The 22,225-nt window shown below is 41.4% G+C and overlaps 1 protein-coding gene across 1 annotated transcript in view; it reads right to left on the reverse strand.

The window, feature by feature from the left end:
• LOC126470735 (uncharacterized) overlaps positions 1-22,225 on the reverse strand; it is an 803,331-nt gene that overhangs the window by 427,523 nt on the left and 353,583 nt on the right. Inside the window, exon 4 of the mRNA XM_050098738.1 lies at positions 8,101-8,160. Within this exon, the coding sequence (XP_049954695.1) occupies positions 8,101-8,160 (60 nt within the window). The remainder of the gene's footprint in view (positions 1-8,100; positions 8,161-22,225) is intronic.

Raw genomic sequence — 22,225 nt, forward strand, 5'->3', positions numbered from 1 at the left:
GCAGATACCTGGCGTGAATAAGATGCATAAAACAATATGGTGAAGTGATTCTTCTGAAAGTTGGTCAGTCGGTGACAAAGTGGATGAAACTGCAGATTGAATACTATTAGGAGGGCCTAGATGGCAGCAAGAGTGTCATGCGTTTTTGCCGTCTGGATTCAATAAATGTTTTACAGTACTGAGAATGTTACGCACCCGTCTACGAACTATGATATATTTACCACAGCTTGTTTAGGGACTACGTTATTCCATTATCCAGTGCTATGAAACAAAGAGACTAATAGACACATCCAATACTAGGTATACAACTAGGTAAATATTTATATTGTCCTGTAGTAGCACATAAGTTTAAAGCTTCTATGCCATCAGGCGTCGTCAAAAGTAAAACGTTAGGCGCAAACATGCATTGTCAAACATAAATCTCTTCTTTGATCGTTTCATGTTGCTTCATCATACTCTCACGAGGCTCAGTTGTAAACTAAAGGTGGCTCCTTGCACCTACCAAAGGCAGTACTAGCCTATGATGCTTGAATCACAGCCCCTAACGATACTCTTGCCTATAGTAAAAACTTGGAACCATAAATGTCAAGTTCTACAAAAAGTAAAAATCAATACTACACCTATGTAGCAATGTGTGGATCTATGTAGCATGAGCAACAGAAAATATGGAACCTGACGCTGCAAATAAGAATAAGTTGGTGACTGCTTGTCAGTGGGAACGTTGCTACGGTGGGCCCAGAACTGACCCTTGAACACTTGTCTTCTCATTTAACATGCTGACGAATGCCCTCTCTTAAGGCGCAAAAAATCTCAGCTTCCTCTAAATTTGATAGAAACCACCCTTTATTCTCAAGTGCAGTACACTCTTACTGTCGGCAATGTTACCCCACTAAGCCCGCCCGGTTGGCCGTGCGGTCTTATGCACGGCTTTCCGGGCGGGAAGGAGCGCCTGGTCCCCGGCACGAATCCGCCCGGCGGATTTGTGTCGATGTCCGGTAAACCGTCCCGTCTGTGGATGGTTTTTAGGCGGTTTTCCATCTGCCTCGGCGAATGCGGGCTGGTTCCCGTTATTCCACCTCAATTACACTACGTCGGCGAGTACTGTGCAAACAAGTTCTCCACGTACGCGTACACCACCATTACTCTACAACCCAAACATAGAGGTTACACTCGTCTGGATGAGACGTTCCCTGGGGGGGTCCACCGGGGGCCGAACCGCACAATAACCCTGGGTCCGGTGTGGGGCGGCGGAGGGGTGAAGTGGACTGCGGTAGTCGTCGTGGGGTTGTGGACCACTGCGGCTGCGTCGGGGACGGAGCCTCTCCGTCGTTCCTAGGTCCACGGTTAACATACAATACAATACCCCACGAAAGCTGCTTACTCTTGAGGCCCTTCGCGACCGCCAATCTCTGTATTATTAAGCTCTTTAAATCATAATTTAAAATTTCGTCCTGTTTGCCCAAAGAACTTAATTTCACAATCCAGACAATTTATTTTATAAATTCCTGCTTCTTTTCCTATCCAGATCTCCCCTGTGCCACTTTAATGCATCAGCCTCTGCTGTCCATCCTGAATTCAGTTTTAACCCCTTTGTTGTTAAGTACCCTTGCCAATGTTAATGAGATAATTCTCTACTATTGTAAGACTCTATATTTCTGTCCATCTTTCTCATTTTGTTGGTGCCTGTACCCTATCCCTGCATCAATATTATCTATTAAATACGCATCACAACCATTGTTTAGAGCTATTGGGCTAAGTGTTTTAATTTTTTCATCCTTGTTCCTTGTGCACAGCACTTTTGAAGGATGCTAATATATGTCTCCGGGGGTTGAATGGATTCTTCTGAGTTACTGCACCTGTAAAAATGGATTTCCTAAGTATTTCTGTCTCAAACTTATTAGTCTTTTTCTCAATCATCAAATGAAGGTAATTTAAAAATATTTGTTGCTCATGGTCTTCTATAAATACTGTGTTCTTATACATTTCGTTAAGGTCACTCGTCAGTTTATTTAATTCCTGCCTCAGAACCTCAATTCACTATAAGTACATCGTCATCGTATACTTTAGCTCTGTACATAACATTTTCCTTTAAAAAAGCTGTTTCATATGTGTTTAAGAAAAAGTTTTACATCTGCCCCGATAATGCACAAATTTCATATGCGTTCTAGAGCAAGTCTGATATTTGTCTGCTAATGCACAAAGCCCTCTGCTAAACGATTTCCCTGTGCGTAAAACATTCTATTAAACTTAAAATAGTTGAACGAGAAGACAACGTTTAATAGTCCTATAAATTCGTAAATTTCAGCATCAAATATTTTGCCATGCTCACGTAAGTTGTTTTCTATGTCTACCGTTTCCTCAACTGGCTCATATACATACAGATTACTTACATCTAATGAAGCCAACCTTGCACCTGCAATGAACTGCACTCTTATGTCATTTGTGGCACCTTTCTACTACTTTTAACCGAGAATGTTCCATTATAACGAAGCGTCTCACTTAACCGTTTAATTAATTTTACTCCTGGCCTCGTGCTGCCATCGGGTCTTCTATTTCTATTTTAGTAAACAATAACTAATTTTCTATTAAACGTTTCCTAATCTCTACTTGAAACCTACTAGTATAGACAAATTTAGCTTCTACGATTCCATTTTCGAAAAAGGACCTACTGACTATCAAAGTAATCATCTCGTTTCATAATGATAGCTAAGTTCCATCTGGTCCCTTTCAACACCAACGGTACATTTTCTTTCAGCTTCCGATTAACTTTTTTCAAAACTTGGGTTTCTCTTCTCACCCTCCTGATTGATACTTCAACTGATTATTCACTTTTAATTACTTCGTTTGCCTTATATGCTAAATTACATTGTGCCTCTCTCGACATGTTTCAATTATCTGCATTATTTTCGGTTGTCGTTAGATTATATGCTATGTATGAGGCGGAACTATGGGCCTCATGGAAAAAGGGTGACCCGGCTGAGTCACGCAATTTGACTTTTAGTCTGATCACGAGGTGTGGCCATTAATTGCACGCTTTGATCACGTAGGCTGACGTGAGGATCAATGAACTCTACTTGACGGGATGTATCTGGAACATCTTAGGTGATTAGAAAGTTAGTAGACAGGAATAACAGTAAACACTTAACATTAATTCAGCATCAGCGCTGAATTTCGATCTAGACTTTGTACAATAATATTTACAAGTGCAGTTATAAAGTGAACTGCGAATACTTCTTTACAATTCTGATTGCATCACACATATGGATCAATTGTCAATGCCTAAACTGTATGTGGCGCCTGGCTAGGTCGTAGCTACTCTTAGCTGAAGGCTATGCTAACTATTGTCTCTGCCGCGCGTGATTAGCCGAGCGGTCTGGGGCGCTGCAGTCATGGACTGTGCGGCTGGTCCCGGCGGAGGTTCGAGTCCTCCCTCGGGCATGGGTGTGTGTGGTTGTCCTTAGGATAATTTAGGTTAAGCAGTGTGTAAGCTTAGGGACTGATGACCTTAGCAGTTAAGTCCCATAAGATTTCACACACATTTTTTGAACTATTGTCTCTGCAAATGAGATCTCTGAAGCTATAACAAGTGAACCATTCCTATTAGAGTCGGCTGTAGAACAGGGCAGTGCGCTAGCTTGTCTCGTAAGACCAGCCGAGTGGCGGCGCTCGGTCTGCTAGCGTCGACATTAGTGACTCGCGGGTCCGATGTGTACTGACGGATCGCGGCCGATTTGAAGCCTACAACCTAGCAAGTGTGGTGCCTTGCGGTGAAACCACATTATGGATGTTTTTGTAATTTATATAGGCGGAACATTGTGTTTCCAGTCTTTATATGGAAGAGCTACTTCCTTCATAGAGAACTCTACGTCAGTATTGTTTTTTATCCTTGGATAAACGGTTTTATTGATCATGTTATACTTAAACGCCACATTTTTAAAGCTACCATAATAAAAGACGAAGTCTTTTAACTTCTTTTCATGTGTCTAAATTATATTCTGTTCGGTTTAAGAACTAAAACAATTCAGTGATGTCCTCCTTGAGAAATATCCAGCAATTTATTCTAATTAGCAGCGTTAGGATTGATATTTTCTGTTACTCCTTCTGTATGGATTCACGCAATACAAAACAAGTGTAGCATTAGATTTAGACTTTGCTGGGACTTGACATTTAACGTTCAAGGATTTGACGGAAGATAGTAGCATCGTTGGGGCCTATGATACATGCGTTATATGATAATGCTATCTTTGGTAGGTGGAGGCAGCAGCCTTTAGGTTACAACTGAACTTTGCGAGAGTATGACGCGCCAACTGGAGAACTTCAAGGAAGAGTTTAACGCTACACACAGTATGTTTTCGGCTGGCGTTTTACTTTTGACGGCTCCCAATGTTAGAGAAGCTTTGAGGTATGTTGTACTGAAGAACGATAAAAATATTTACATAGTTGTCAGTATGTGTAATCTTGGCATGTATTTATTTGTTTCCTTGTCTTATGGCACTTAATAATAGGATAACCTAGTCCCGAAATATTTTGTGGTAAACATATAACACGTTTGACAGCTAGTGCAGAACAATCTTAGAACTGATTCATGAGACAGTTGTGCGATGGTGTCACAGATAAAAAGTCATATAGATAATCTCACAAACTATAGCACTGATTCGGTGGTCAGTAGATACTCCAATACCGCCTGTCACACCTGGAGAATGACCACAGAATGAAAGTAACTTTTACTTTAGTAGTCGGCTTATTATCATAATGTACTTCTTGTGTTATTATACACTGTCTTTCGAGAAAACTACAGTACTAATAATGGTACGTGCAACTGGAATGAATTTTACAGCACAGTCTGCCGCATTATGTAGTGTTGTTTTGTGGCCTACAGATGTATCCGTACATGGAGAGCGGGATTTCCGTGAGTCTTTCGCTCCCTGGAATTGTTAATTTATTTCAGTTCTCCAATGTGACCCTCATCACCCAGTCTACGATAAGGCTCTACAGCAGTGGCGAAGCGTACATTTTTTCTAGGGTTGCCTGAGAATTACGAATTTCAAAAAAACAAAAGAATCTTAAAACAAAAACTTATAAAACACTTCAAAAATAACTTAGTACATATTTTTACTAAGACTGAAACTCTTACGGAATTTGTAGTAAATATATGCATAAAATATTAAACGGCTACACAATAATAAAAACATAACGCATAGTAACTCACCGTTACATCTTTTTCTAAATTAGTTCCATCATCCTATCCTTTTTCTAGGCGTAAACATCGATAACACGAGACATGAACACCTGCTGTTTGGTTGAAGATTTCACAGACCCCTTCTCTACAGCCAAAATCGCCAAGTTTGACAGTCTGTCATTTGTCATTGTGTTGCAAAGATAGGTTTTAACGCATTTAATGTACTCATGCTTCTATCGCAAGACGATGTGGTTGCTGGAATTGCAAGAGCCAGTTACAGTAATTTCAGACATTCAGAGGCCACGTGTTTTAAATCACTGTTTATAATGGATTTACGGAGGTCCTGAGGCTTTACTAGTTTATCCTCACTTTAGTAAATAAACGTAACTTCTCCTTTCAGTTTTTCACAGTCGAAGAAAGGATATATTTTAAGTAGTTTTTCGGCTTCATTCATCTGGAAATTGTTTGCGCTACTATTACCTGAGAAGTTTTTCTCATTTACAAGTTCTGCAAAATCTGTTTCATGAAACTGCTGGAATCTAGTTTCCATGTTTACTACTACTGTTACAATTAATTCGAATGCTAACCTTCTCGGTTCCTGAATGCTTGCTTCTGTTTCATTAAAATTAATTTTAGATACTCCTGCTGAAATTATAAGCCACCTAGGTTCCATCGTGCATTTCAGAATAATTTCCTCGCATATCAGTCTTTCAACAGCCTTAATGCAGTTTTAAATTTCGAGCTTACACCGTTTTATGCCCATAGTTTTACTTTGCAAAATTCAAAGAAGATACTCGTATGCAGGGAAATCGAATTGTACAGCTCCAGTAGAAAAAGAAAAGTTTGATCATTCAGTACACTGTTTGTCTAACTACCTGATGTAAAGAATTATCACTGCAACCTTCATTGTTTATCACGTCATTAAATGCTGCTCTCAGGTCTGCATAGTAAAGAATAATGGTTTGTACAGAACGTGAATGAAAATTTCACCTTGTTTCGCAAGTGCTTGGTAGTTTAAGTCTCTTCTCCTTCAGAAACTCGTTTCTTTAACTGGAACATTTAAGAAATGCGTGAAATCCTAATAGACTTTCCACAAAAATTCTTGCTTGCGTAATTTATTCACAATCATAGATGAGAACGAGGTTCAACTGAAATGCGTAGCAATGGATAAAGAGAGCATGAGGATATGCTTGTTTCATAATGGAATCGACACCATAATTTTTTCTGCCGTTGCGATACCAATTTGTTTTCATCAGTATTCCAACTGCTTAGAACGTGCAACAAAACAGTGGCTATGCCTGTGCACTCCGGCAACTGGATAAAACCCTACGAATCTTTCTTGTATTTCTCCCGATTCGTTATTTGCAAAACTAAAACTTGCAGTCGTTTGACCTCTATTTGAGACATTCGTTGTGTCGTCAGCTTCTATTGGTATAAAAGGACTATTTTTAATCTCACTTGAAATTTGTTCTTCAACAACATCCGTATACAAACTATTAATTCGATCTGTTTGTCTGCCTTTAAATCTCCATCAGATGTTAAATGATCTTTCATATATCGTTCTTCTTCTGTCACGAAATCCAAAAGTTCTAAATAATTTCCTGTATTTACTGACACCTCAGATTCGTCATGACCACGAAGAGCTAATTCTTGCCGAGTTAAAAAACAGATAGTCGAAATAAGTCTCTTAATTATGTATTTAACAGCTTCCGAAAGGAAATTTTGAAGACTCTTTTCGCCTACTCCCCACTTACGCTATTCGAAACCTTCATTACCCATTCTAAACAGTAGACAGAAAAAAAAGGTTTGTTCCTTACAACGCTACCACTTAACCACGGTTTGTAATTGTACCATTGTGTTTGGAAATGTCTTCTAAATTTTCCATAAGATTTTTTTAAATAGAGAGATTGGGCGTCGGCTTTTGTTCTTTCACCAGCAGTTTATCTTCTACCGAAAGACGGGGGAAGAACACAGGGTTTTCGGTTAAAAAATTTAGTTGATCTTGTGATGAAATAAACGCGTCCGTGGCAGTTTGAGGTAGTCTGTAATACCACACGCTACAAGATAATTATTTAAGTATTAGACAACTTACAGTTTTCCTTTCGACAACACAATGACAAGACGAACTGACGACGACACCTCACACGTGACAGGACACAACGAAATATACTTCACTACACTGCTTACTATATTTTAACTACAAAATTCATGTTCCAGGTTTCACCATAAACACGTCTGCTACTGTTGATGTGAAAACCTACACACACGCTAAGGAACTACCGAACTTTGAAATAAGTAAGGCTATTAATTTTCAATCCGAGGGAAAATGAAGGGCTAGTTCTCGTCATCTTGCAACAACATCCAATGATGCATTCACATTTATTCCCTATGAATTATGAATATCTTCTTGTTCTTTGTATTTTAAATAAACATTTAAATTAAGAGTTAAAGGTTTCTCATTCTGCCCAACTTGCTGCTGCTAGATGATGCGAAGTAGAGCTATTTGTTAGGGAACTACTGAATGACTTGTCATTCCACTTACGCGTGTGTCCACCTGCTGGCGAGAATTAGAAACAAATCAAACGCCAGCTTTTAGAAACCGTATGCACGCTGTAGAAACCTCAGTCCACCACTTAAAAGAAATGGGGATACTGCGCACGCTCGCAACAAACACGGATATCCGACCTGCTATTGGTTACGAAGTTAGAGTAGTGGTGGATTATACCGGCAGGTGCATATACGAAGTTCAAACGTATAATATTTTAAAACATTTGCAAGGGTATGTGATCATATCGGATTAAATTCAGTTTGGACGAATTACTTTGGTAGTTTTTGGGTAGGCTCAGCCTTAGACTTAATGGATGCTTCGCCACTGTTCTACAGCGTAAATCCAATAAATATTTATAATCTTGTAAACTTACTCTCAGCAACGAAATGCTCTCCGGGCCACACTTCTCTCCTCCTTCTTTTCTCGTCATCCTCTGTAAACAGAAAACAAAACGGAATTCAAATAGGTTATTAATAATTTGTGAAGTTCTGGGTAATAATTATCAGTTTAAAAAAAGAAATGGCATGTCAAGGTACAATACTAAATGGCCACACACCCTGACGCCGGCTTTGATCAAAAACAAATTTTTGCGTTACCTGTAGTACGACGGCATTTTGGGTCCTATGACACCATGCCTGAAGGCCCAATGTAATTACAACCGGTTCTGTCAAGTTTTAAGTATATATATAGCTGATAAGGCAATTTCATTTCCTGCAGAACTTAATAATAGAAATGATAAATAACGTAAATCGAAAATACAATTTCACCAGAGTGTGGTAATACACTGTCCAGTCACATTAATGTGACCAACTGCTAAAAGCCTAAATAACAACCAGTTGTAGCGCAGACTGCTGCGAGATGTGTAGGAAGAAAGTGAGTGAGGCGCCAGAAGTTACCATAAGTGATACTGAGCCATGCCACTCCAGTGCAATGACCAACTGCACTAGGTTTCTCGCTTGACGATCCATGGCATGTACAGTCGTGAACAAAACGAGCGAGACCTCTCGTCTTTTCGTTATGCTGATCCGCACAGCTCTAAAGTCTGCTACACAGCAGAACAGGTAAGGCGACGAAGTGCTACAAACTTACTATGCACAGGCGTGAAATTTACAAACTATCCGAACTTTGTCAGACTGTTTTCAATCATGTGTAAGACTATATTAATGCTGATTAGTGTGTTAAACACAACACGTAAATGTAAGATATAAATGAAAGAAGAAACGCTAATTAGTATGAACTGTACTAACAAAAATGTATTTCAGCTTATCGAGATAACATAACTGTTTTAGTAAGACAAAGTAACCCAGATCGTTACGAATTAGCAAAACATTATGCGCATTCGGCCGCGAAACGGTCTGTGTCAACGTTCAGACCAGTCATACTGGATTACCGTTGCTGACCTACCATGAAAGTGTGCAAATGAGGCAATTCGGTAAGATTCATAACGAAATTCAGTTAAAAATCATTCAAGTCAAGTCAGTTAAGCGGAAAAAGTAGGCAGTAACAAGTATGAAATTCTACAAGATTTTCATATTTACATCCACAGGGCGCCGGTACAGAAAAAAAGGTAGCAATAAAACGTATTGGGGGCGCGAGAATTTCTTAAAATTGGTTTAGTGATAGTCTATTTGCCTCCATCGAGATTAGAACCGAAAACAAACCAGACCTCCCTTGCAGTAGCAAACACCTATCACTATGCTAGCAGACAATCCAGCCAACAGCCCTCTATTATTACCCCAGACATGAATAAGCCGGCAATTTCGGAATGAAAATGGCGAAATGATCTGCAGTTTCTGTTGCATAGAGCTTTCTGGACTCAAAAACTAGAATTTTCTACCTTTATGTTACTACTTATGTGACAATCATTTGGGGAGTTTATCGAAATAACAAAATACTGTTATTAGCGAGAAAATTTAGTAGGTTAATTCTGCACCACCCCATGAAATAAACGGCTACATAGCTGCCAAACATATTCTACAGTATTTCGTATTCTCCATTAGACTCACCACAGCCAGAAAACGTTCATTAGCCGAAGTATTTCTTAAGCTAGGTAACAATGGGAATGCTCGCACTTCTAAAACGCGGTGGCATTAATACTGGGATCTGAATTACCACGTTTATGAGCAAATGGATTTTATTTGCATACCTGTAAACGTGATTTGGATCGAAAGCGTAGCAACGATTAATATGCTGATGTATCGAGTGCAACTAGAACGTTTCGAATAAAGAGTAGGGGGAATTATTTATGCGTCCTCATCTTAAATACCTGTTGTAGCTATTTTCGTTGTTAGTATTTCGTCACCTAAATCGGTAAAAATGGAACCATACTAGTCTTACTTTCTTGACCGTCTGTCTGTCTACCCAACCCTTAAAACCCGTTTACCTCGGGTACGGGTAGACATAATAAGCGGAAATGTATCGCACTTCCTGCGGCATACGGTCCCTTGGTGGTGTAAAAAAGTGAGCTTCTATGTCAACGAAATCTAAAGATACAGCCGTTTATGTACAGAAAATTTACGCGGAAGGTCAAAAAATGGCTCTAAGAACTACGCGACCAAACTGCTTAGGTAATCAGTCCCCTAGACCTAGAACTACTTAAACCAACCTAACCTAACACACATCCATGCCTGGGGAAGGATTCGAACTGACGGCGAAAGAAGCCGCGCGGTCCTGTTATGCCATTGAACGCACGGCTAACCCGCGCCGGCAAGCTGTTAATATCATCTGGTGTTGCTAAAAAGTTATTCACTTGTGGTGAATGATTTTCTGCGCATTTCATTTAAGATAGAATAACTAAAATATATTTGATGTTATGGAAGAGGAAGGACACCTAATTCATTTCCCATTGTCTTTATTTATGATGTTAGATTCGCAATCTGAGCATACGTACTATCCATAACCACAGTTTAGCGCCGAGTCATAGTCACATATACACGAATACAACACATTGGCTTATACTTGAGGTATTTCGTTTCCCACGAAGTGGTGGCAGACGATGCTGTGGCGTCATAGAACCGCGAGCTTTATCTCAGCACATCAGCTGAGCGGACGTTTTCTTCCTGCTGATAGTCTAAAGGACAATGGCAACACCGTAGAATACGTTTGACAACTATGTGATCATCGATTTACGTCCTTGAATGGTTCATAATTATGTTAGTAAATCCACTCGATATTTTTATGTCCTTTAAATTACATTTTCTACATGATTCGCACTGAATACGTAGGAAATGTATGTTATTTGGTCCAAGAAGCACGTTCCAACAGAAACTGCTGCTTACATTCACATTTATGTTGCGAACTAGTCGTCTTATCCACCACATGGACAACAAGAATGTTCTGTTTTGCTACAGTTGTTTCATAGCTTAGAGGTATTGTGTGTTGGTGGCGTTGCCAGTTTGCATACTGCGCATGTAACACACAATAAAAGAGTTGGATGCCTACAATGATCAGTGTATTTGAATAATGTTTGTTGTGATCGTAATTTACATAACATGCTCTTCGACTTCCAATGAGACAATTTGTGGAAAAATGTATTTACCTTGCTAGTGCTGGTTTCAAACATTGTCTGACTGAGAAAATAGGCATGAAGGAGTCAGTGAAAGCAATTATTCGCCATTATAGCAAACTTTTGAATCCACTGTACACTTGAATTCTCTATATTGATCCTCAGAGTTTTGTAACTCCTCTTGTTATTTACTGTCTCAATGTCATCCGTTAGAATAAAATAGTTAATATAGTCTTACACATGATTGAAAACAGTCTGACAAATTTCGGATAGTTTGTCAATTTCACGCCTGTTCTAGGCGCTTCAGTCTGGAACCGTGCGACCGCTACGGTCACAGGTTCGAATCCTGCCTCGTGCATTGATGTGTGTGATGCCCTTAGGTTAGTTAGGTTTAAGTAGTTCTAAGTTCTAGGCGACTGGTGACCTCAGATGTTAAGTCCCATAGTGCTCAGAGCCTTCTTTTTCACGCCTGTGCATAGTATGTTGGTAGCACTTCGTCGCCTTACCTGTTATGCTGTGTAGCAGACTTTAGAGCTGTGCGGATCAGCATAACGAAAAGGAGAGGGGTCTCGCTCGTTTTGTCCACAACTGTACATCCCGATTGAGATGGTCCCACAGATTGTCAATTAGGCTTAAATCCGGGGAGTTTGGTGGCGAGGGGAGTACGGAAACTCATACTTGTTCTTTTCATATCAGCACGTACACTGCGAACTGCGTGACACGTTGCTTTCTCCTGCTGGTAGATAGTGCCGAAGAAAAAAAGCTACATGTATGGGTGGACATGTTCCCCAAGGATAGATGCATACATATGTTGATCCATTGTGCTTTCCAGAATGACGAGATGACCATAGGAATGCTAACAAAACATTCACGTGACCATAACGCTGCGCCTTCCGACCTGGACTCTTCTGACGATTATTGTAGGGTGCTTGCTTTCAAAAGTTTCACGACGTACTGGCCATTTGTCCGATGTAGCGTACTAGGTGATTAATCTGAAAAGACCACCTGTCGCCAGCTACGTCCAGCTGCGGTATTGGAGAGGAATTTCTAGCCTTTGTCGCCCATGAACAGCAGTCAGCATGGGTTCATGAACGAGGCTCCTGGTGGAAAGGCCTATGCGTAGCAACGTTCGCTGAACGGTCATTGAGAAGTTCCTGTTGGCAGCCCTTGGGTCATCCGGGCAGTTAGTTGCTGAACAGTTTCACGTCTATTCTTCCGTATACGTTTCCGCGGCCATCGTTCGTCCCTGTCATCTATGGCCAAGTATGTACCACAGTTGTCTCGGCTCTGGTTTTGGATAGCACCGTTTTCCCATGTACGGTATACGTTAACCACGGCGGCACACGAACAGTTTAAAAACTTTGTAGTTTCGGGAATGCTTTCACCTTTCGCTCGAAAGCCTATGATGATGCCGTTTTGGACGCAAAATAAAGCACTCCGTTTTCACATTACGACAACGGCTGCACTCGATTCCGTCTCCTTCTGGCACCCTTTATACTGTAAACCCTTCATCACTAGTGTTGACACTTTCATTCTGTGAGTGTTTACTGCTCGTTGATTTCGAACGTCAGTGGTCACATTAATGTGATTGAGCCGTGTTCAAATGTTTCAAATGGCTCTGAGCACTATGGGACTTGACGTCTGAGGTCATCAGTCCCCTAGAACTTAGATCTACTTAAACCTGACTAACCTAAGGACATCACACACATCCATGCCCGAGGCAGGATTCGAACCTGCGACCGCAGCGGTTGCGCGGTTCCAGACCGCTCGGCCACCCCGTCCGGCTGATTGAGCCGTGTACATTATGTTGCGTGCAACATAGGAAACGGCTCCTCAAACTCCCATCAGAGAAATTTAATAAAGTGTATATTAATCGAAATCCACCGGCAAACTACCAAACAGGCTGAGGAGCAGATTGAAATAAAAAGACCCAAGGAAACTCACATGTAACTTACACCACACATGACTCAGAGAATGATAAGGATTTCGTACAAAGTGACGGCGTGATTATCGTACAGCATGTCCAACGGATACCTCCTAATACCATGACAGTCCTCCTCTTGCCAGCCATAGTGCAGTAACTCAATGTGGCATAAACTCTACAAGTCGTTGGAAGTCTCCTGCAGAAATATTGAGCCTTGCTCCCTCTATAGCCGGTTAGGGTCGACGAGAGGACCCAGTCCATTCCATGTAAACATAGCCCCAACTATTATGAAGCCACGACCAGCTTGACCAATGCCTTGTTGACAACATGTGTCCATTGCTTCGGGCGTCTGCGCCACGCTCGAACCCTGCCATCAGCTCTTGCCAACTGAAATCGTGACTCATCTGACCAGGCAACGGTTTTCCGGTAGTTTCAGTCTAACCGGTTAGGTCACGAGCGTAGCAGAGGCGCTGTAGGCGATGTCATGCTGTTAGCAAAGGCACTCACGTCAGTCGTTTGCTGCCGTAGCCCATTAACGCCATACTTTGTCGCATTGTCCTAACGGATACGTTCATCGTAGTCTGACAATGATTTCTGCAGTCATTTCACGCAGTGTTGCTTGTCTGTTAGCACTGGCAACTCTACGTAAACGTCGCTGCTCTGGCTCGTTCAGTGAAGGCCATCGGCCACTGCATTGTCTGTGGTGAGAGATAATGCCTAAAATGTGTTATTCTCGGCACACTCTTGACACTGTGGATCTCGGAATACTGAATTCCCTAACGACTTCCGAAATGCAGTGTCCCATGCGTCTAGCTCCATCTACCATTCCGCGTTCACAGTCTTTAGATTCCTGTCGTACGGCCATAATCATGTGTAACACTTTTTCTCATGAATCAGCCGAGTGAAAATGACAGTTCCGCCAACGCACTGCCCTGTTATACTTTGTGTACGCGATACTACCGCCATCTGTTCTGTGCATATCGCTATCCCGTGACCGGTCACCTCATTGTATAACACATATGCCAATGAGAGTCTCGATCCTTACATTCCTTATTGTTCTCAATCCCCTCGATCCCACTATCATAACAACAAAGGTTTTTTCGCTGAAACTAATAGGTTATTACTTGAAATAATGGCAGATCAGTCTCTATCTCTCACTGAGCTTCTGTATAGAGTGATCTTTTGTCCCTCATGATTCTTGTTGTTGGATCTGCTTGTGCTTTACTGTCATTATAATTTAGTTTTATTAAAAACCTTATCGTACGACGAGTAATTATTGCGTAGAAATATATGCATATCTGTTGAACTGTAATATATCTAATATTACATAATACATTTCCCCCGTCAGTGTAAATAACATATAAACGAATAAAACTACATACCTGTCCATCTTAGAAACCTCTTACGTGTCTGCACTGGTATTATTGTTAAATTATGGTAACTTATCGTCTAAAATACAGAACGTAAGCGTCTGTATAATCTTTAGAGAGTTTAAACTGCTGAAGTATTTGGCAACTTAAACGCAAATAAGTTTTTAGGCTTAGCTTTCAAATTAAATGAGAATGAATGGAAGCAAGTAATTAGCTCAATCTAAAAAACAGAGCAGACATTCTGTATGAAAGTGTCAGATTTTTATATCAAGCGTTAATGGAATGCTTTTCCACAAAGTGCCATTATTAAATCAACCTGGGATAAATTTATACCTCTGTTTTGCACGCCAAAAGCCGGCAGTTTCCAAAGTACAATCGACAGGGTGCCATCGTAGCATGCACTTCCCAAATATTCCTTGACCACTTCAAGGTATCGAGACAATGTTTTTGACGACTGTTTGTACGGAAAAGATTGAATATAGTGGTAGTAATATGTTTTTTCAAGTGTCACTAATAGAGCTGATGTAAAAGAATTCGTAATCAGCGAATAATTTTAATAATAGGTAATACAGCGTTGTACAGTAAGCAGTATATGTTCCTTCAGACATGCATGCATGTCTGAAGGAACAGACATTGTTAAATGAGTAGAATATAAAAAAGACACTATCCCTGAAAAACAAAGTACGGTACCAGGTAGAGCTGACCTTCCACCACTACTAATGATCACTTTTCCTATTACCCTAGCATATGTAGCAACGTAAGCGGCTGTCTATATGTCTCTCTACGAACCCTGATTTCCCTCATCTTCACGTTGCCTAGGCGTAATGCACGTACGCGACAGCAGAATATTTCTGCAATTAGCAACACTTGTCTTTTCCCTGCATTTTCACAATAGTCTCACGAGGAAACGTCATCTTCCCTCCGGGATTTCAGTTCACGAAGCATGTCTATAACACTCACGTGTTGATTAAACTTACCAATAACAGCAGGCTTCCGAATTTCTTCGATAACTTTGTTTAATCCGACCTGGCGAGGATACCAAACACTCAATCGGTACTTAACAATGGGTTGCAATAGTCTTCTGTAGCCTTGTTCCAAGAAGCCGAAGGCAACCATTCGTCTTCCCTGCTGCCGACTTTAGTGCTCATTCCATTTCATATCGTTTAGGAACGTTACACCTAAATAGTTAATCGACGTGGCTGTGTCAAGAAGCGTGCCACTAGAACTACATTAGAAAACTACAGGATTGTTTTTTCTACACTTCGGCTTTAACTTACATTCTTTGCATTTAGCGCAACCTGCAGTTCACCATACAACATAGTTTTCTGTCAGAGCAATCCTTCTGCAGTCACTCAACGACGATATTTTCTCGTACATTACACCATCATCAGTAGACCGTCCCACACTGATGGTCATCCTATCCCTCAGATCATTTATGTACAAGGGTTAGACAAAAATATGGAAACAACGAGATAAATGCATCCTTGAACATAAATACAGATTCTAGCCATGATGTAGGTTGCGTTCTTGTATTTGGCCAATAACGGCACTACTGCAATGTCCTCAATACGTTGCAAATGTCAGTCGTGGTCTGAACAGTGTCCTGTGAATTCGTGAGTGCATTATGTCTGAGCTAAGTAAATTCTAACTAGCGAAGATTGTTGGTGCTCTTATGGTGGCTGTTTCCAAACGCAAGGCAGCCGAAGTCTTTGGTGTTTCAAGAGGCACCGTACCTAATGTTTATACCGCATACAGGAAAAGAAATGGTTCAAATGGCTCTGAGCACTATGGGACTCAACTGCTGAGGTCATTAGTCCCCTAGAACTTGGAACTAGTTAAACCTAACTAACCTAAGGACATCACAAACATCCATGCCCGAGGCAGGATTCGAACCTGCGACCGTAGCGGTCTTGCGGTTCCAGACTGCAGCGCCTTTAACCGCACGGCCACTTCGGCCGGCATACAGGAAAAGACCGCAGAGTCACAACACAGATGAAAAGGCGTATTCAGTGCTCGTGAAACTTGATCATTGAACAGGATTGCGGTGACCAAAGATAAGGAAACGACAGCTGCAAATGCCACTGCAGAACCGGATTTCGCACTGGCGAACGCTGTAAAAAAAGAAAAAGAAAAAAAAAGCAAAAGCGGGCTCCAAGAGCGAGGAATTTCAGGGCTAGTTGGAATGCTAGAACCACTTATCGGTGATGCAAATGCCCACAACAAGAAAAGGTGGTGGCGTAAAATTCGGAGCCCATAAGTCCTGGAATATGGAGCAATTGAAGAATGTCATTTATTACAATGAGTCTAGTTTCGCACTGTTCCCTATTTCTTTAACTTCTGAGCTAGTTTACCTCACACGAATGAAACATGCTGGTGTTCCGCGATAAATTTGGCAGCCATGTCGTGGTCTTCCATGGGCCTCATGGTTACTCTGGAAGATAGCATTACTGCCAAGGATCATGTGACCATTTTAGGAAGATGAATTGTCACATGTCCCCTGACTAACAGAGTAATCAGATCTCAGTATGGTTGAGCCTTTGTGCTCTAGTTTGGAGAAAATGTTGTGTGATCGCTAACCACCGCCAGCATAGTTACCTGAACTGCCACCACTTTGCAGGAGGTATGGTATACGAGTAAGTTGAAAATCGCCCGCCCGGTTGGCCGTGCGGTCTAACGCACGGCTTCCCGCGCGGGAAGGGGCGCCTGGGCCCCCGGCACGATACCGCCGGGCGGATTTGTGTCGAGATCCGGTGAACCGGCCAGTCTGTTGATAGTTTTTAGGCGGTTTTCCATCTGCCTCGGCGAATGCGGGCTGGTTCCCCCAATTCCGCCTCAGTTACACTATGTCGGCGATTGCTGCGCAAACAAGTTCTCCACGTACGCGCACACCACAATTACTCTACCACGCAAACATAGGGGTTCCACTCGTCTGGTATGAGACGTTCCCTGGGGGGTCCACCGGGGGCCGAACCGCACAATAACCCTGGCTTCGGTGTGGGGCGGCGGAGAGGTGAAGTGGACTGCGGTAGTCGTCGTGGGGTTGTGGACCACTGCGGCTGCAGCAGGGACGGAGCCTCTCCGTCGTTTCTAGGTCCCCGGTTAACATACAAGACAATACATACATACAAGTTGAAAACCATGTAGAACCCGTATTTATCCATTTCTAGATGACTAGAAGTTGTTTTGAATGCCAACGTGTTTCTTACAACGTGTTAGGCACGGTAATATGTTGTTTTTTGGTGTTTCCACCAAAATTCTTGACGATATCCTGATCTCTCATGAACACTCACCTTTCAGGACTACTTACTGAGATCTCTCTGTTAACAAGTCTTTGAGCAACACCCATATCTGGGAACCTATTCCGTGTGCTCGTAGCTTCGTTAACAGTCCGTATTAGGCCACTGTGCCGAACGTTTCCGAAAATCTAGAAACAAGGAATCCGACCGTTACCCTTCATCGGCGTTTCTCAGGATATCGTGTGATAACAGGATAAGCTGAGTTTCGGACAAGCAGTGCTTTCTAAATCGGTTCAGATTTGTGAATGGAAGAATTTCTGTCTCAAGGAACTTTAGTGCATTCCAACCTAGAATATGCTCAAGAATTCTGCAACAATCCGATGTTAAGGATATTGGTCTGCAATTATGCGGTTACGTTATTTAACCCTTTGTATGTACGAGAGTCCTGCATTTTATTCGAGTCACTCAGGACTTTGCACTGGGCAGGGGATTCGTGACAAATGCAAGCTGATTAAGTGGCCAACACCGTAGAATACTATCCGTAAAACCGAAATGGAAATCCTTCCAGAACTGGTGACTTACTTGTTTGCAACTCTTTCAGCTTATTCTAAACACCAAGAATGTCTAATCCAATGTCCTCCGTGCGGGAGTCTCTGCGTAAACGATTTTTTAAACGCGAAATTTCAAACTTAAACTTTGCTTTTGCTGTCTTCTGTTACTGCAACAGACTGGTCGACGAATCAGTGAAGAGAAGCCTTCGACCCGCTTAGTGATTTTACGTACGAAGAGAATTTTTTCGGATGCTCTGAAAGATCTTTCACTGATACGTTTTTTCAATGATTAGTGCAAAATTTGTTTAGGATTCTGTTAGGTGAGATGGTTAAATAATTACGAATGACTGTGGAACTAACTGTATGCTCCGCGCTTCGGTCTTCTTGTAGAGCACGAATCTGTAGTGAGTTTTGCCTGTTGACAAACGTGTTGTTTCTTGAATCGAGAATGCAACAACCTCTGTTTCGTCAGCAGTTTCCGAAATTTGCTATCAAACCACTATGGGTCTTTTGAGTTCTTAATCCAGTTACTCGGCACAAATGTTTCTCTTTAAGATGGATATCCATGGTGAGAGTTCCATCTCAGAAATATCACCCTTCCAATTTCTATATTACTAGACGCACACCTCTCCATACACCTCACACAGCCATTGGTGTAACAAACTAGACAAATCTTATTCCTTCAAAATTCAAATAATGGTTAACAACTGTAATGAGCTAATTTAAATTACCGTATTGTATTACATTTCTATTCATTTGCTGAAGGCTGTTCATTTAAGCTGTATGGCCGCTGATCGTTACTTCCCGGTAGAAGCAGGAAGTCGTCCTCATTGGAATAACTGCAAACCTATGCAGTCTTTCAATGGGTGGCACTCATTGTGTAATTGTTGGACAGCAGATTCATTTTATTAATTTCATAATGAATAATACAAATAGGCACCACATTCGACCGTAAACGTCTCAATTACGTGCTGGCACGAAACTCTGCCTACCGGTAGGGCTCTGGAGAGTTGCTAGTGGTTGATAACGGTATCTCTCATCTTTTTCACAGTCAACAATGAGTTGCAAGTGAGCAGTGGTGCATGAATGTGGTTTAGTTAGAAGTTTGTGCACGGTTAGGTGTAAAAGCGCAGGAATGGGGTGAAAAAATTACCTATATTTGTATTTTACAAACGAAGAAAAACCGAAAGTTATATTGAAAGAATCGAAATATATACCGAAAGATTACACTTCCTTTCTATATTGTACTGAACGGGATTCGACACATGAAAGCCTAAGGTTTGTCGAATATTCTTATTAGTCATTGACCGATTTTGACTCAGTGCTTGCTGCTAATTAATAGGAGGTGGACCAAATATTTATTCAATTAATTAGACAATTTACTTTGAATGAAACAGCATAGCAAAACGGATATCGCTGGAAACCAATGGAGGTAACTGAATGAGACCGTTTGCAGCACAATCTGACACGATAAATATCCACATGGTATTTGTGGTGTCACCGCCAGACACCACACTTGCTAGGTGGGTAGCCTTTTAAATCGACCGCGGTCCGCTAGTATACGACGGACCAACGCATCGCCACTATCAGTGATTGCAGACCGAGCGCCGCCACACGGCAGGTCTAGAGAGACTTACTAGCACTCGCCCCAGTTGTACGGACGGCTTTGCTAGCGACTACACGGACGAAGACTCTCTCATTGGCCGAGAATATAGATAGCATAGCCTTCAGCTAAGTCAATGGCTACGACCTAGCAAGGCGCCATTAACAGTATATTGCATGTATCTAAACAGTCTAACTTGTATCGCCAAGAGCGATGTACACCAATGATGGATTAAAATTAAGTATTCCAGCAGCTACGTACTTTTATTTATAGCATTCATTACGTATCCTGTTTCAGACCTCACGCCAGCCTGCGTGAGTTTAACGAGTGCATTTCGGCCTTCTCTAGCAACATATCAGTATTCTGATATAATTGTTGTTATTTCAGAGGAAAAATCTGTTCAAGACTGCATTGTCAGAATTCGGGAGGGGGGGGGGGGAGGGGGGCAGGTGACTAAATTATTAGTGTGAACAATCCGAGTGTAATTCTCGTTTAAAGATACAATTTATTACAGGACTCCACCCAAATTTGGAAGGTGAATAAAACATATATATAGCATACATATATATAGCATACTTCGTGCGCTGAGGGCGCTCAACATCTACACAAAAGTGGTCTCGTAGTTTACTATGAATGGGATTGGGAGGAACTTACGTTTACGTTGCTACCGTAACTAAGGTACTTCTCATACGTAACTTTAGTATTCATATAACTCACACACTGCTTAATGGCTACTGTTTCTAGTAATTACCCCCACAATATGGCTAGTGGGGTCTGAATAGATTCAGCGAGAATAGTGACAACTTAATCACAAGATAGCATTGGACAAAAAGTGGTGATGTAGGAGATGAAAATACGAGACCAAACAAAACACATATAAATCAACGGTGCATCCTGTCATATCTTCACACGAACACACTCTTAGCCTGACATGAAATTCTTCAAGAGCGATTAATGCTCATTGACTGTGCTTCCAACACTATGTGGGTGGTCGAAAATCAATGACAGAACTGTGTGTTCACCATGTTGAATCGTCCTTGGTTTATCAGCAAAATTCCAAACGCAACACACACAACACCTATTATGAATTTCGTCAAGAAAGATCATCGCCCACTGAATGTGCAGACAACACCAAAGGATGATTGGAAGTCAATGGCACAATTATGTAATCACCAGGCTGGATCGTTCTTGCATTAATAGCAACACACGGAAATTCTACCATTAATTAACCTATGAAGCAGATGGCCCTTGCTGCGTGTAGTTGTGCTCTAGTGGGACAGCTGGGACAATGACCAAGCAAGCAAAAGTAAATAAAATCAAATAATTCTGCAAACAAGAAAGCCTGAATAATACACACTATTCACTCGATTGTAAACCTAAGCCGAAACAAATCCATGAAAGTGCCTACTATCTGTTATGACATGGAACGTATTATCAGCTGCGAATGCGGACAACCATCAGCTGTACGATGGAGTGACAATGAAAATTTGTGCCGGACCGCGACTGGAATCCAGATTTCCTGTATATTGCGAGCAGTCCATGCATGCTTCACGACCTGACCAAAATTTCCGTATGTTGGCAACAACGTGCCTGTAACCTGCACTCGTACATTCATTATGTATATTCCCGTACAGGAGAGACGTTTTAACTGAGAGTCGCTCGGCCAGTGTAAGAGGGAAAATTAATTCGTATGCTATTTTGATGATTTATTGCAGTTTAGACTAGTCAGACGACGAAAAATTGCGGAAACATTCTGCTGGTGCCCATAGAAGTGCCCCCTATATTTATTTTTGAACCCAAAATGATTTAGATTCTGAAATAAACCTCACAGTTTCATCTTATGGATTGTCTCACAAGTCGTGCGTGAGTGGGAACACTATGTACGAGGGTTGCTCAGAAAGTAATGCACCACAAGTTTTTTCTCTGCCGAAAACAATGCTACGAATACGAAACGTTACATATGTATTGTTTGAAGACTCCTGAGTGAGCGCGCCAAGTTTCCATCACTTTCGACAGATAGCGCAGCTGCAGAAGTTTCAAAATGATGTCTATAGGTGATGTTCGTTACAAGTAACGTGCTTGAATTGAGTACAAAAATGGATATAAGTTCCAAAAATTAAAAAAAATGACTTTTATAGTGAAAAGTGTTGTATAAGCCAAGCGTAATGAAACGAGAAAGGTTGCAACTGCCAGAAAAATTCGTACTAGTTTCAAGAGCAGTTCAAAGATAGCAGCATTGTGCAAGCGCCAGTGGGGTTGAGATGGGAAGGAATGTAAGTGCCACCGTCATGATGTATGTGCCTTGAAGG

Source organism: Schistocerca serialis, chromosome 3 (genome assembly GCF_023864345.2).
Source record: "Schistocerca serialis cubense isolate TAMUIC-IGC-003099 chromosome 3, iqSchSeri2.2, whole genome shotgun sequence".
In the NCBI taxonomy this organism is placed as follows: Eukaryota; Metazoa; Arthropoda; class Insecta; order Orthoptera; family Acrididae; genus Schistocerca; species Schistocerca serialis.